At 44.0% G+C, this 12,766-nt stretch overlaps 1 protein-coding gene across 1 annotated transcript; it reads left to right on the top strand.

Moving 5' to 3' along the window:
* Window positions 1-221: 221 nt before the first annotated feature.
* Window positions 222-12,637, top strand: Nipped-a (Transcription-associated protein Nipped-A). Its single transcript, XM_074251478.1, has 2 exons — window positions 222-12,076; window positions 12,137-12,637. The coding sequence occupies exons 1-2, from the start codon at window positions 310-312 to the stop codon at window positions 12,484-12,486; spliced, it is 12,117 nt and encodes a 4,038-aa protein (XP_074107579.1). The 5' UTR covers window positions 222-309; the 3' UTR covers window positions 12,487-12,637.
* The last annotated feature ends 129 nt before the right edge of the window (window positions 12,638-12,766 follow it).

The raw sequence follows: 12,766 nt of genomic DNA, 5'->3' as shown, positions 1-12,766 counted from the left end.
TTAATTAGTATTTTAGTTTTTAATTTAATAAACTTTGGAAATTGTACTTGTACTCCATTAAATTTTTTTTTTTATAAGTTAAAGTAAATTTTTATAGATTTTCTAAATTTAAGTTAGTACTATTAATATCTATAAGTTTTACGGAATATTTATTTGTAATTTTGATTAAGAAAAAATGTTATTCAAATTCCTATACTAATTTGATTATTATTTCTTTCTAGGTAAATATACAATTAAGTATTTTAAATACTTACTCCAATTGCTGAAGCGAAAATTTCCGAAAAACTGCACTAGTAATAATAATAAAAAATGCCGCCACCACAACCACCACCACCGGACCCGGTGACACAGATGAACACCTACAGATCATACGTGACCATGTTAGCAGACCCAAACTCCAAAGACGAGTTAAAGCTGAAAGCTGCCCAAGAATTATCCGAAAACTTCGAGGTGATAATGTGTTCATCGCAGTACCCGGCGTTCTTGGACCACATGATGAAAATCTTCGTTAAAATCCTGCAAGAAGGTGAGCCGCACTTTATTTCAGAATATAACATCCAGCAAGTACGCAAGCTGATTCTAGAAATGATCCACCGCTTGCCTACCAACGAGCATTTGCGTCCTTACGTAAAGCCGATCTTGAGTTTGATGCTGAAGCTCCTCGAGACCGAGAACGAGGAGAACATTCTCGTTTGCTTAAGAATAATAATCGAACTCCACAAACAGTATCGCCCGACTTTCAACCCTGAGATCCAGCACTTCTTGCAGTTTGTAAAATCAATCTACAGTGAATTACCGAAAAATTTGAACAAAATTTTCGAACCAAGACCGCCGATCAAAGTTAAAGATCTGAGTGAGCTGAACATCGAGTCGCTGTTGCGTGAAACTTTCACGATAACGCCTGTTCAGAGTGAAAAAAAAGCAACCGATGGTACTATTATAACATACAACCTCATTCCCAAAGCCGTCTTGTCACTGAAAGTGTTGCAGGAGTTACCGATAATTGTCGTGCTGATGTATCAGATCTACAAGCAGAATGTCCATCAAGACGTCGCTGACTTTATACCATTGATAATGACAACAATAACTCTGCAGCCGAGTTTGCAACATCGAAACGCTCCTGGCTTCAATAAAGAAGTGTTCGTAGACTTTATGGGCGCGCAAATCAAGACAATTAGCTTCTTGGCTTACATAATCCGGATTTACCAGGACGTTGTCGCGACGCACAGCACCATGATGGTGAAAGGGATGCTGGGACTGTTGACGCTCTGTCCTATTGAAGTAACACACTTGAGACGTGAATTGTTGATCGCTGCTCGTCATATTTTGGCAACTGATTTAAGAATAAAATTTGTACCTTACATGGAGCGTCTTTTCGACGAACAAGTATTGCTCGGCAACGGTTGGACTACTTACGAATCTCTGCGTCCATTAGCTTACTCAACTCTAGCGGACTTGGTTCACCACGTTCGTCAATTGCTGTTTTTGCCTGACTTGGCACGTGCCGTTCATCTGTTCAGTAAAAATGTCCACGACCAAAGTTTGCCTACGTCAATACAAACAATGTCTTGCAAACTGCTGCTGAACTTGGTCGAGTGTATTCGAACGCGCAGTGACACTGACAACAGTAATCAAGGCCGAGAATTGTTGATGCGCATGCTAGAAGTGTTTGTTCTTAAATTCAAAACTATCACCAAGTTACAGTTACCTATTTTACTGAACAAAGCTAATAACGCAAAAGCCATTGCTGCGGCTGCTGGAACTGGAGTTGCTGCTGGGTCAAGTACACCTGGAACTTCAGCTACCGGAGCGACAGTTGAAATAAAAACAGAAGACAACAAGCCTCCGTTGCTGCAAGAAACGGAGCAAGAAAAAGAAGCCAGCAAATCTAAATTTTTAACTCCTCAAAATCAGGCGTCATCTCTGGTAAATTGCAACGTCTCTGATTACCGCAGTTTGATAAAAACTTTGGTATGTGGTGTCAAGACAATAACTTGGGGCTGCGCTAATTGCAAGTCGACCAACAGCGCTGGTGATGTTATTCAGTCAAAACAGTTTCAGCCTCGTGAAACATTGGTTTTTATTCGTCTCGTTAAATGGGCGCTTCAGGCCCTAGATATTTATACCATTGGACCGCTAATGACAAATCCAACTTTATCGACCCAACAGCACCAATACCACGTGAGAGCTGGCGCCCAAGCTCAGCCTCCCCCACCACAGACTGTCAGAACAAAGGAAGAAAAAGAAGTGCTGGAACATTTCAGCGGGGTGTTTTCAATGATGAACCCTCAGACTTTCCAGGAAATATTTTCTACTACAATCGACTACATGGTTGAAAGGATATTCCGCAACGGAGCGCTGCAGATTGTTGGGAATTCATTTTTGGCTAATCCCACGACATCACCGATTTTCGCAACCGTTTTGGTTGAATACCTATTGGAGCGCATGGATGACATGGGCTCCAATGTAGAACGCAGTAATCTGTACTTACGGTTATTCAAACTAGTTTTTGGCAGCGTGTCGCTCTTTCCAGCAGAAAATGAACACATGCTACGCCCGCATTTACACCAGATAGTTACGCGCTCAATGGAACTAGCGATGTCCGCTAAAGAACCGTATAATTACTTCTTGCTACTGCGAGCACTGTTCCGCTCTATCGGCGGTGGATCGCATGATCTACTGTACCAAGAGTTTCTTCCACTTCTTCCAAACTTACTCGAAGGCTTGAATCGCTTGCAATCAGGTCTCCACAAGCAGCACATGAAAGACCTGTTTGTTGAACTGTGTCTCACAGTGCCAGTGCGGTTAAGTTCGTTGCTGCCCTACCTACCGATGCTGATGGATCCGCTGGTATCTGCGTTGAACGGAAGCCACAATTTAGTCAGCCAGGGCTTGCGTACTTTGGAGCTCTGCGTGGACAACTTGCAGCCTGATTTTCTCTACGAACATATTCAGCCAGTTCGTGCTGACTTGATGCAAGCGCTTTGGCGAACTCTGCGCAATCCAAATGACCAAGTAGCGCACGTTGCATTCCGCGTGTTGGGTAAGTTTGGTGGTGGAAATCGTAAAATGATGATAGAACCCCAACGTCTTGGCTACAACGACCGCGATGGAGTCAATGGAAATGAATCGCCTGCGATTATCATTCATTTTCCGGATTCACCAACATCGTCTGTAAAGTTGCCCATCGAAATGGTCATCGAAACAGCTTTTACAGCTTTAAAATCAAACACAACTGACTCATTCTACAGAAAACAATGCTGGCAAGTAATCAATTGCTATCTAGCAAGTGTCCTGCAATTAAATTCTGATACAACTACTGATAGCTCTGATGCAACTGATGAAGCGACGCGTCTAGCGCTTAATAAATTATTCACATCTCTCAGCTTCAAGGAAAATAATCTTCCGTCTTTGCAACAGCAACAACAGTCCCAGTTGCAGGAAATTAATTATAAATACGAGAATGTTGTTGCTAGAAATGTTTTGCAGACAGCATTGACTGGGTTGTTCGTAGCCGCGGCTATCAAAGAGCTCAAACAATCCGTTATAGCAACGATGGTTTCATTAGTAAGACATTACACGATAATTGCAATAGCTCAGCAAGCTGGACCCTACTGTCTGACTGCAGACAAGCAGCCGAATGGCTACATCAATCGTTGCCAAGATCCCCTGGTGCTAATAGACGCCCTGGCGACGATAATGGGCCACGAAGAAAAAGAACTTTGTAAACCCGGGCAGTTAGCACTTATTTTGACCCTCGAAACCGCAACTCAGATTCTTGGTAGCAAAGAACGTGCTTGCCAATTGCCAATGATGGAGTATCTGGCTGAAAAAATGTGTGCGCTCTGCTACGAACGCGCTTGGTACTCGAAACTAGGTGGTTGTATCGCTATTAAATTTTTGTTTGAGCGCATGGCGACCAAGTGGGTGTTGCAGCACCTGTTTCAGTTTTTGAAAGCGCTGATGTACGTGATGATGGATTTGACCGGTAAGGTTTCAAATGGAGCCATTGATATGGCCAAGGAAAATTTGGAACAAATGTTACGTGTGTATGTGCATCCTGATATAATTACCGCGACGCCAGAGCTTCTGGATGTACAAAACAAAAGCATTCATGACGTGACTCATGAATTGGTACGACAAGTAACGTCACCGCATACATTAGTGCGTGAACAAGCAATGTCTTCGCTTAGATTGTTAGCGGAGATTCAAAATAAGAGCGTCACACAAGTAATGGAACCTCACAAAGATGTTCTAGCTGATATGATTCCACCAAAAAAGCATTTGTTACGACACCAGCCTGCTAATGCGCAAATTGGTCTGATGGATGGTAACACCTTCTGCACAACTTTAACTCCACGGTTGTTCACAATCGATCTGAATATCCATGAGCATAAAGTATTCTTCCATGAACTTCAGGCTCTTTGTGATCACGAAGACTCTGTTTTGCACAAGCTGCCTTGCTACAAATCGGTGAGTAATTTAATACCACTTCGTAAATCGGCGCTGAGAGCGCTAGCGGCCTGTCATTACATAGTTAGTCTCCGAGAAAAGATCTTCAAGACCTTGTACCACACATTTGAACGGCCAAATCCCGAATTGCAGCAAGCTGCTTTCGAGTGTATGCAGAAATTCATCGGGGGCTTTCAAATGGACATGGAAACTGTTCATACAACGATGCGTCCGATGTTACTGATGCTTGGTGATCACAGAAATTTGAGTTTAAACTGCGTCAAACGATTGTCGTATCTGACCCAATTGTTCCCAAGCACTTTCAGCATCACATTGTGTGAACAATTGCTTCTACATTTGAAGAAACTGCTCGAAAACTTGATCCAGACAAACCAAACAACGCAGCAGCACAAGACGACTACGAATAGCATTAAATTCGACGACGATTGTAAGGAAAAAATATCATTAATAATTGGAATTTTCCACTTGATTCCTGCCGCAACGCCTAAATTCATTGATGTCCTGTGCAGATTAGTTCTGCAAACTGAAAAGTCATTGCTGATTGAAGCCTCCAGCCCGTTCCGACGGCCACTGATGAAATTCTTGCTGCGCTACCCTACGGAGACGCTTACGCTATTTTTGCATGACAACAATATCAAGGACCAGCAGTGGAGTCGGTATCTTGAATATCTAATCAAGCAGCCTGTTGATGGCAAAGCGTTCAGAGACGTTCTGTACATGAATACAAACTGCACTGGAAGGTTGATAACAATGCTACTAGCAGCGATTGCTTCAAACTCATCACTGTCAATGACACTAACAACTTCTGCTACCAGCGCGAATTTGACCGCTGCAGACAAATACGAACTCCAGCATCAGGCAATCAGAATAATCTCCGTGCTTATTAAATACGACGAGCAGTGGTTGTCCTCTCAAGGCCAAATTGTCGCGGCTTTGAAACAACTGTGGTATCAAGACGGGTATCTCGACATACACAAACGGGTCGAAAACGTCGACTTCAGCCGCTGGAAGGAACCTAAATTAGTTGTTAAGATTCTTCTACATTACTTCAGCCATCATCCAACGGACATTGATCTTCTGTTCCAACTGCTACGCGCAACTTGCGACCGATTTATTCCAGACTTCCAATTTCTGAGAGATTTCTTGGAGAACACAGTAGCGAAAGAGTATGGAGTCGAATGGAAACGCAGCGCATTCTTCCGATTCGTCGAGCATTGCCCTGAAGTAACATCAATGTCCACAGGAGTTCCCAGTACAGCATCAACATTGTCCGAAGAATTAAGAGCGAAAATACTTCAGCTGATAATAATCCCAGCGTTTGCAATAAGCTTCGAACGCGGTGAAGGTGTTAAGCTAGTCGGTGGTGCGCCAATGCCCTATCAAGACAATCCAGAGAATGTCGTCAGTGTATTCATAACCCGAGTCATCGATCCTGAGCATCCTTTCGTTTCTGCGGATTGCCTACGCATTTCTTTGCTGCAGTTCTCGTGTCTTCTAGTTGAGCAAGCGTCTCAGCACATCCACGACGTAACCAACAAACGACAGGGCAACAAATTGCGACGTCTGATGACTTTTGCCTGGCCTTGTTTGCTGGGCAAGAACTGCGTCGACCCTGCAACTCGCTACCACGGACACTTGCTGCTCTCTCACATAATTGCCAAATTTGCAATCCACAAGCGAATTGTTTTGCAAGTGTTTCACAGCCTGCTGAAGGCCCACGCAGTTGAAGCGCGCAGTGTCGTAAGACAGGCATTGGAAATTCTTACCCCAGCGATGCCAGTTCGCATGGAAGACGGCAACACTATGCTGACTCATTGGACAAAGAAGATAATTGTTGAAGAAGGACATTCTATGCAGCAACTGATTCACATTCTGCAGCTAGTTGTGCGTCACTACAAAGTTTACTACCCGGTGAGACATCATCTGGTGCAGCATATGGTTAACTCAATCCAACGCTTAGGGTTCAGTCCTAATGCTACTTTGGACAATCGACGTCTTGCCGTTGAATTGGCAGAAGTTATCATCAAGTGGGAGCTGCATCGCATCAAAGACGAAGCCGCTGGCCAGCCAATGGACACCAGCGACCCGAATCTCACTTTGAATGAACTGATGGCCAATCCAGTGAATAGATTCCCTGGAGAACCTAGTGCTACTAAGCCAATTGAACGCAATCACGCTGATTCTATTCTCAACTTCTTGCTGCGTCTTGCCTGTCAAGTAAACGATGGAACTTCTGGAATTGTCACCGCTGCTGGAGCCGCTAGTGCTGCTGGTTCGGCTACTTCAACGGCAACACCTGCTGCTACAGCTGCTGCTATTCAGTCCTCAGGAAATCCTGGAGAGCTGCTGTCCCGTCGCTGTGTAAATTTACTGAAAATGGCACTTAAGCCCGATGTCTGGCCCAGTTCGACCCAGCAACAGCAACCTCCGCCAGATTTGAAGCTAAACTGGCTGGACAAAGTGTTTGCAAGTATTGACAGCGCGCAGCCTAATTACGGGAATATTTGTACAGCTTTGGAGCTGCTGACATTCTTGCTAGGCGTGATGAAGCGCGAGCAAATTTTAGCTAACTTTAAACTGCTCCAGCGAGGTCTCAGCGCCTGTCTGACGTCAAATAATACCAAGGTAATTCGTTTGATGCACGCGTTGATGTCTAGACTGATGTCAATCTTCCCAACGGAGTCAATTGTAGCTTCAGGAGTAGCGACTCCAGCTTCGAAGTACGACGAATTGAATACCTTGTACACCGCAGTTACTAATTTCATAACCGAGGGATTGACTGCTTATGAAAAGAACACCGGGTTGCTGTCTAGCACCACTGGTACACCAGCTAGCAGTATTTCTACATCTTTATTCGGAACTCTGATGATCCTCAAGGCTGCTTGCATCAACAATCCGAGTTATATTGACAGATTCATCGCACAATTCGGCCGTGTGCTTCATCGAATGACCAAAGACCACTTACAGCTTAGCAGCACTGGTGTGACCTCGGAATCAACAACTTCAACTACTCTCGCAGACTCAAATCCAGTGAACAGTGAGCTGCTGATACTAAGTTTAGACTTGGTTAAAAACAGAGTCGCTGTTATGAGTCCTGACATGCGTAAGTCTTTTATCTCGTCGATATTGATCATCTTAATTGAAAAAACTCATGATATTAAGATAATGAAAGCGATAACGAGAATGCTGGAGGAGTGGATGAAGAACAAGAACCCAATTGCTGTAAATCAGGCGCCTAGTTTGAAGGAAAAGTCAATGCTGCTAGTTAAAATGATGCAGTGCGTAGAGAAGAAATTCCCCGATGATCAAGAACTCAATGGACAATTTTTAGAGCTTGTTAACTATGTCTACCGCGACGAAACCCTGAGAACAACAGATCTAACGTCCAAATTAGAACCTGCGTTCCTGAGCGGATTGAGGTGTACACAACCGCACATTCGCGCAAAGTTTTTTGAAGTCTTTGACAGCTCAATGCGCAGAAGATTGTACGACAGATTGCTCTACATTATTTGCAGCCAGAGTTGGGACGCAATGGGGCCTCATTACTGGATCAAGCAGTGCATTGAGCTTGTAATTGTAACAGCCAGTGCATCAACGCCAATGAAGCTTGCGAATCAAGACAATTTGTTGCCATCATTGAATTCTATTATAAATACATCAAGATTCGCGTCAACATCGCTGATTTCAAATGACGAAGCCGACTTGTTCTTCACGAGGATAAAAAAAGAACCGGGCCTGGATGAAGAAATGACTGATGACTTTGTAGGAAATTTGGACTCTCTGGTTTCTATTGTCAAGGACGATCTTATGGATATGGATTTGGGTACAATCAGCGCAGACATCAGCATGGAAATCGACAAGAAGCCTGTAATTGAGACGACAGAGACGATAAACCAGTTGATAATCAAACAAGATGAATTCTTACAGACTGCCAGGAAAGTAAAGACCGAACAATTTCTTTTAGCAGCAGCTCAGCTCTGTCATATGGATACTAATTTAGCGGAGAGAGTGTGGTTGGATATTTTCCCTAGACTTTGGGGTATTTTGGATGAAACGCAGCACGCAGCTCTGACAGCAGAAATAGTTCCATTTGTTTGTTCTGGCGCCCATGTTATTCAAAAGGACTGCCATCCGTCAGCAATAGCGACTTTTGTCGAAGCGATTTCACACTGCGACCCTCCAGTACCGATTCGGCCACCGTTGATCAAGTATCTTGGACGCTCGCACAACTTGTGGCACCGAATGACACTCACTCTAGAGAAGATGGCTTTTGAGAACGGAGACTTGAATAACGGGAGTGATTCTGGAGTTGGTGCGAATAACAATGCCAGCGTGAATGCTAATAGTTCTAGTCTTTTTAGCGACAAGCGTGATATGATTCCAACACAATCAGCGTTTGACTGCTATGACTTTGAGCCTGCAGACGCAGTGACTGCAGCGAACAATCCGCATGCTCAGATTCTTGATTCTCTGGCGGACATGTACGCGCTGCTGTGTGAAGAAGACATGTGGTGCGGATTATGGCAGAAACATGCCCACTACAAGGAAACGATTCAGGCGACTGCATTGGAGCAGCAGGGATTTTTCGAGCAAGCTCAGGTGGCTTACGATCAAGCGATGACTAAATTCAAGCAAGATTACATCAGCAGTCCAGCGCCTTTCAAGATTCAAAGAGAGACGTTGCTGTGGGAGCAACACTGGATCAGGTGTGCTAAAGAGTTGAACCAGTGGGACCTTCTCTTGGAGTACGGAGGCAAAAAAGCTGAAAGAAATCCATTCCTGGTGCTAGAAAGCTCTTGGCGTGTTCCCGAATGGGTCCAGATGAAAGAAGCACTCGCTCAAGTTGAACACAACTGCCCGAAAGAAATGGCTTGGCGTGTGAACCTCTACCGAGGGTTCCTCGCTATTTGCCACAACGAAGATCAACATTTGAACACAGTAGAGCGGTACGTTGAAATGGCGTCCAGTTTGTGCATGAGAGAGTGGCGCCGTCTGCCGCCAATCGTCAGCCACATTCACTTGCCGCTTCTGCAAGCTGCTCAGCAGATAATGGAACTTCAAGAAGCGATGCAAATCCATCAAGGATTGCTGCATGGACGATCAACTGCTTCGTCTCTGCATGACATGAAAGCGATTGTCAAAACTTGGCGCAATCGGTTGCCAGTTATTGCTGATGATTTGAGCCACTGGTCCGATATATTCACCTGGCGACAACACCACTATACCTTCATTTCCAGCCACTATGACGCCCAGCAGCAGCAGCAGCAGCAGCAGCAGCAACAGCAACAAGACCCAGCCAATCCTCAAGCTGCCGCTGCCGTCACTCCCACTGTGACAACCAATAACCATTCAATGCTCGGTGTCCACGCGTCTGCTCAAGCGATAATTCACTTCGGAAAGATAGCGCGCAAGCACAATTTAACTGGCGTCTGCTTAGACTCCTTGTCACGGATCTACACAATTCCAAGCGTACCAATCGTCGATTGCTTCCAGAAAATCCGACAGCAGGTCAAGTGTTACCTCCAGATGGCAGCAGTCAGCGGAAACAATGAACTTCAAGAAGGCCTGGAGGTTATCGAGTCGACTAATCTGAAATACTTTACCAAAGAAATGACCGCTGAATTTTACGCACTCAAGGGAATGCTTCTCTCTCAAATCGGACGCTCGGATGACGCTAACAAAGCTTTCTCTGCCGCTGTACAGCTCCATGATACTCTTGTAAAGGCTTGGGCGCTCTGGGGAGACTACCTCGAGCAAATATTCACCAGAGACTCGCGCCAACAAATCGCTATTGGTGTTTCAGCGATTACTTGTTTCCTCCACGCTTGCCGACACCAAAATGAATCAAAGTCCCGGAAATACCTGGCCAAAGTTCTCTGGCTTTTGACTTACGACGACGAAAAGAACTTGCTGATGGACGCAGTTGAGAAGTATGCCGTTGGAGTACCGCCGATCCAATGGCTGCCTTGGATTCCACAGTTACTGATGTGCTTGATCAGGCACGACGGCTTGGTTATTCTGAATCTGCTGTCACAAGTCGGACGTATGTTCCCGCAAGCAGTTTACTTTTCTATTAGGACACTTTACTTGACCCTGAAGATCGAGCAACGCGAGCGGTACAAGAGCGCGGAATTACAGCAGCAACAATCGGGTACTTCTTCGAATATGAGCTCGAATCAATTGAATTCATCTACTTCAACGGAAACTGGTCCGATTAGAGCTACTCCTCCGATGTGGAGATGTTCTAAGATCATGCACTTGCAAAGAGATATCCATCCGACTATTTTATCCAGTCTTGAGGGGATTGTTGATCAGATGGTTTGGTTCAGGGAAACCTGGTACGAAGAAGTTCTTAGGCAGTTGCGTCAAGGTTTAGCCAAGTGCTACGCAATCGCTTTTGAAAATCGAGGGGCTGTTTCAGAAGCAACTATTACGCCTCACACACTTAACTTTGTCAAGAAATTGGTTGCTACTTTTGGAATTGGAATTGAAAATATTTCTTCCACGTCCTCGCAGGCAACTCCCCAGACTTTTGGATCAGCTGCGTCTGAATCGTTGGCAAGGCGCGCTCAGGCGACGGAAAAGGACCCGGTTTTTAAGAGCATGAAAGGTAAGTTCTCATCAGACTTTGATTTTACTGAACCAGGAGCCAAGTTGCTGCACAATTTGATCAGCAAACTGAAGAAATGGATCAAGATACTGGAAGGCAAGACGCGTCAGTTGCCCAAGTCTTTTCTTATTGAGGAAAAGTGCAGGTTCTTGAGTAATTTCAGTTTGAAAACGGCTGAAGTTGAGCTTCCAGGTGAATTTTTGCTGCCTAAGCACTCCCACTACTACGTGAGAATTGCGAGATTTATGCCAAGAGTTGAAGTAGTCCAGAGACACAACACTGCTGCGAGAAGACTGAGGATTCGCGGGCACAATGGAAGACTTTATCCATACCTGGTTGTCAATGACGCGGGTCTAGGAGACGCAAGACGCGAAGAACGTGTCCTCCAATTGCTCAGGATGCTCAACTACTACTTGGCCAAGCAGAAAGAGACTTCCAGGCGGTTTTTGCACTTTACTGTTCCGAGAGTCGTGGCAGTTTCGCCGCAGATGCGACTGGTAGAAGACAACCCTGCATCTACCTCACTGCTGGATATTTATAAGCTTGGCTGTGCTAAAATTAATAACGGAAGCAATGAAGGAATGGAACATGATGCACCTATTGCCCGTTACTATGAAAAACTGGCAGTGATGCAGGCCAAAGGGGCTCAAGCGAGCCATCAAATGCTCAGAGATATTTTTAAACATATTCAGTCAACCATGGTGCCCAGGACTATGATGAAGTCTTGGGCAGTCAAGACTTTCCCGGTCGCTACTGACTACTGGACCTTCAGGAAGATGTTTACGCTCCAGTTGGCTCTTGCGTGCTTCGCTGAGTATGTTTTACATCTTACGAGACTTAACCCCGATATGATGTACATTCATCAAGATTCGGGGTTGGTTAATATTGCCTACTTCAAGTTTGATGTTGATGATATGTCTGGAGAGTTAGACGCACAACGACCAGTACCATTCAGACTTACTCCAAATATTTTGGATTTCATCATGACAACTGGTAAGTTTTTTTTTTTTTTTTTTAATTGTGTAAAAATGTAAAATCTGATAAATATTTCAGGTGTATCAGGCCCATTGACAGCATCAGCGATAGCAATAGCTAGATGTCTAGTCCATCCTTCCTTTAAAGTCCACACAATTTTACGAGCGATTCTGCGCGATGAAGTAATTGCTGATCACAATCGAAAGCAGGAAGACATCGAGAACGCGTCTCAGGCACCAGCAGACATGAAAGGCGAATTACTAATTACAATGGTGACACGCGCAGTCACTGCTATCATGACAAGACTCAACTCTCTTGCCAATTTTGCAGACAATGGCGAAGGCAACAAAGTCACTACCCTCGTCGCTGCAGCAAGCAGTCACGATAATCTTTGTCGTATGGATCCATCTTGGCACCCATGGCTATAATTTTTTTTCTACATATTTCTTCTGTATATAACTTTAATTAATATTGATTCAGTATAAGTTTTATGAATAATGATGTAAAAGTATTAATTCATTTTTTTTTGTAAATTAGATATTTTTTATTGTGTCCAATAAAAATTAAAATATAAAAATATATTCCATATTTATCAATATAATTTTATTAATTATGTTTATTGAGGCTGAAATTCAAATATGAAAAAAAAAAAATCAAAATTTTCAAAAGAAAATTTCATTAAAAAAAATGAAAATTAAAACGATGGAC

This window comes from Cotesia typhae, unplaced genomic scaffold (genome assembly GCF_013202065.1).
Source record: "Cotesia typhae breed Kobodo isofemale line unplaced genomic scaffold, CoteBio_Ctyphae contig_69, whole genome shotgun sequence".
Lineage (NCBI taxonomy): Eukaryota > Metazoa > Arthropoda > Insecta > Hymenoptera > Braconidae > Cotesia > Cotesia typhae.
Note: the sequence above shows the minus strand (reverse complement) of the source record. Positions and strands in the feature narration are given on the sequence as shown.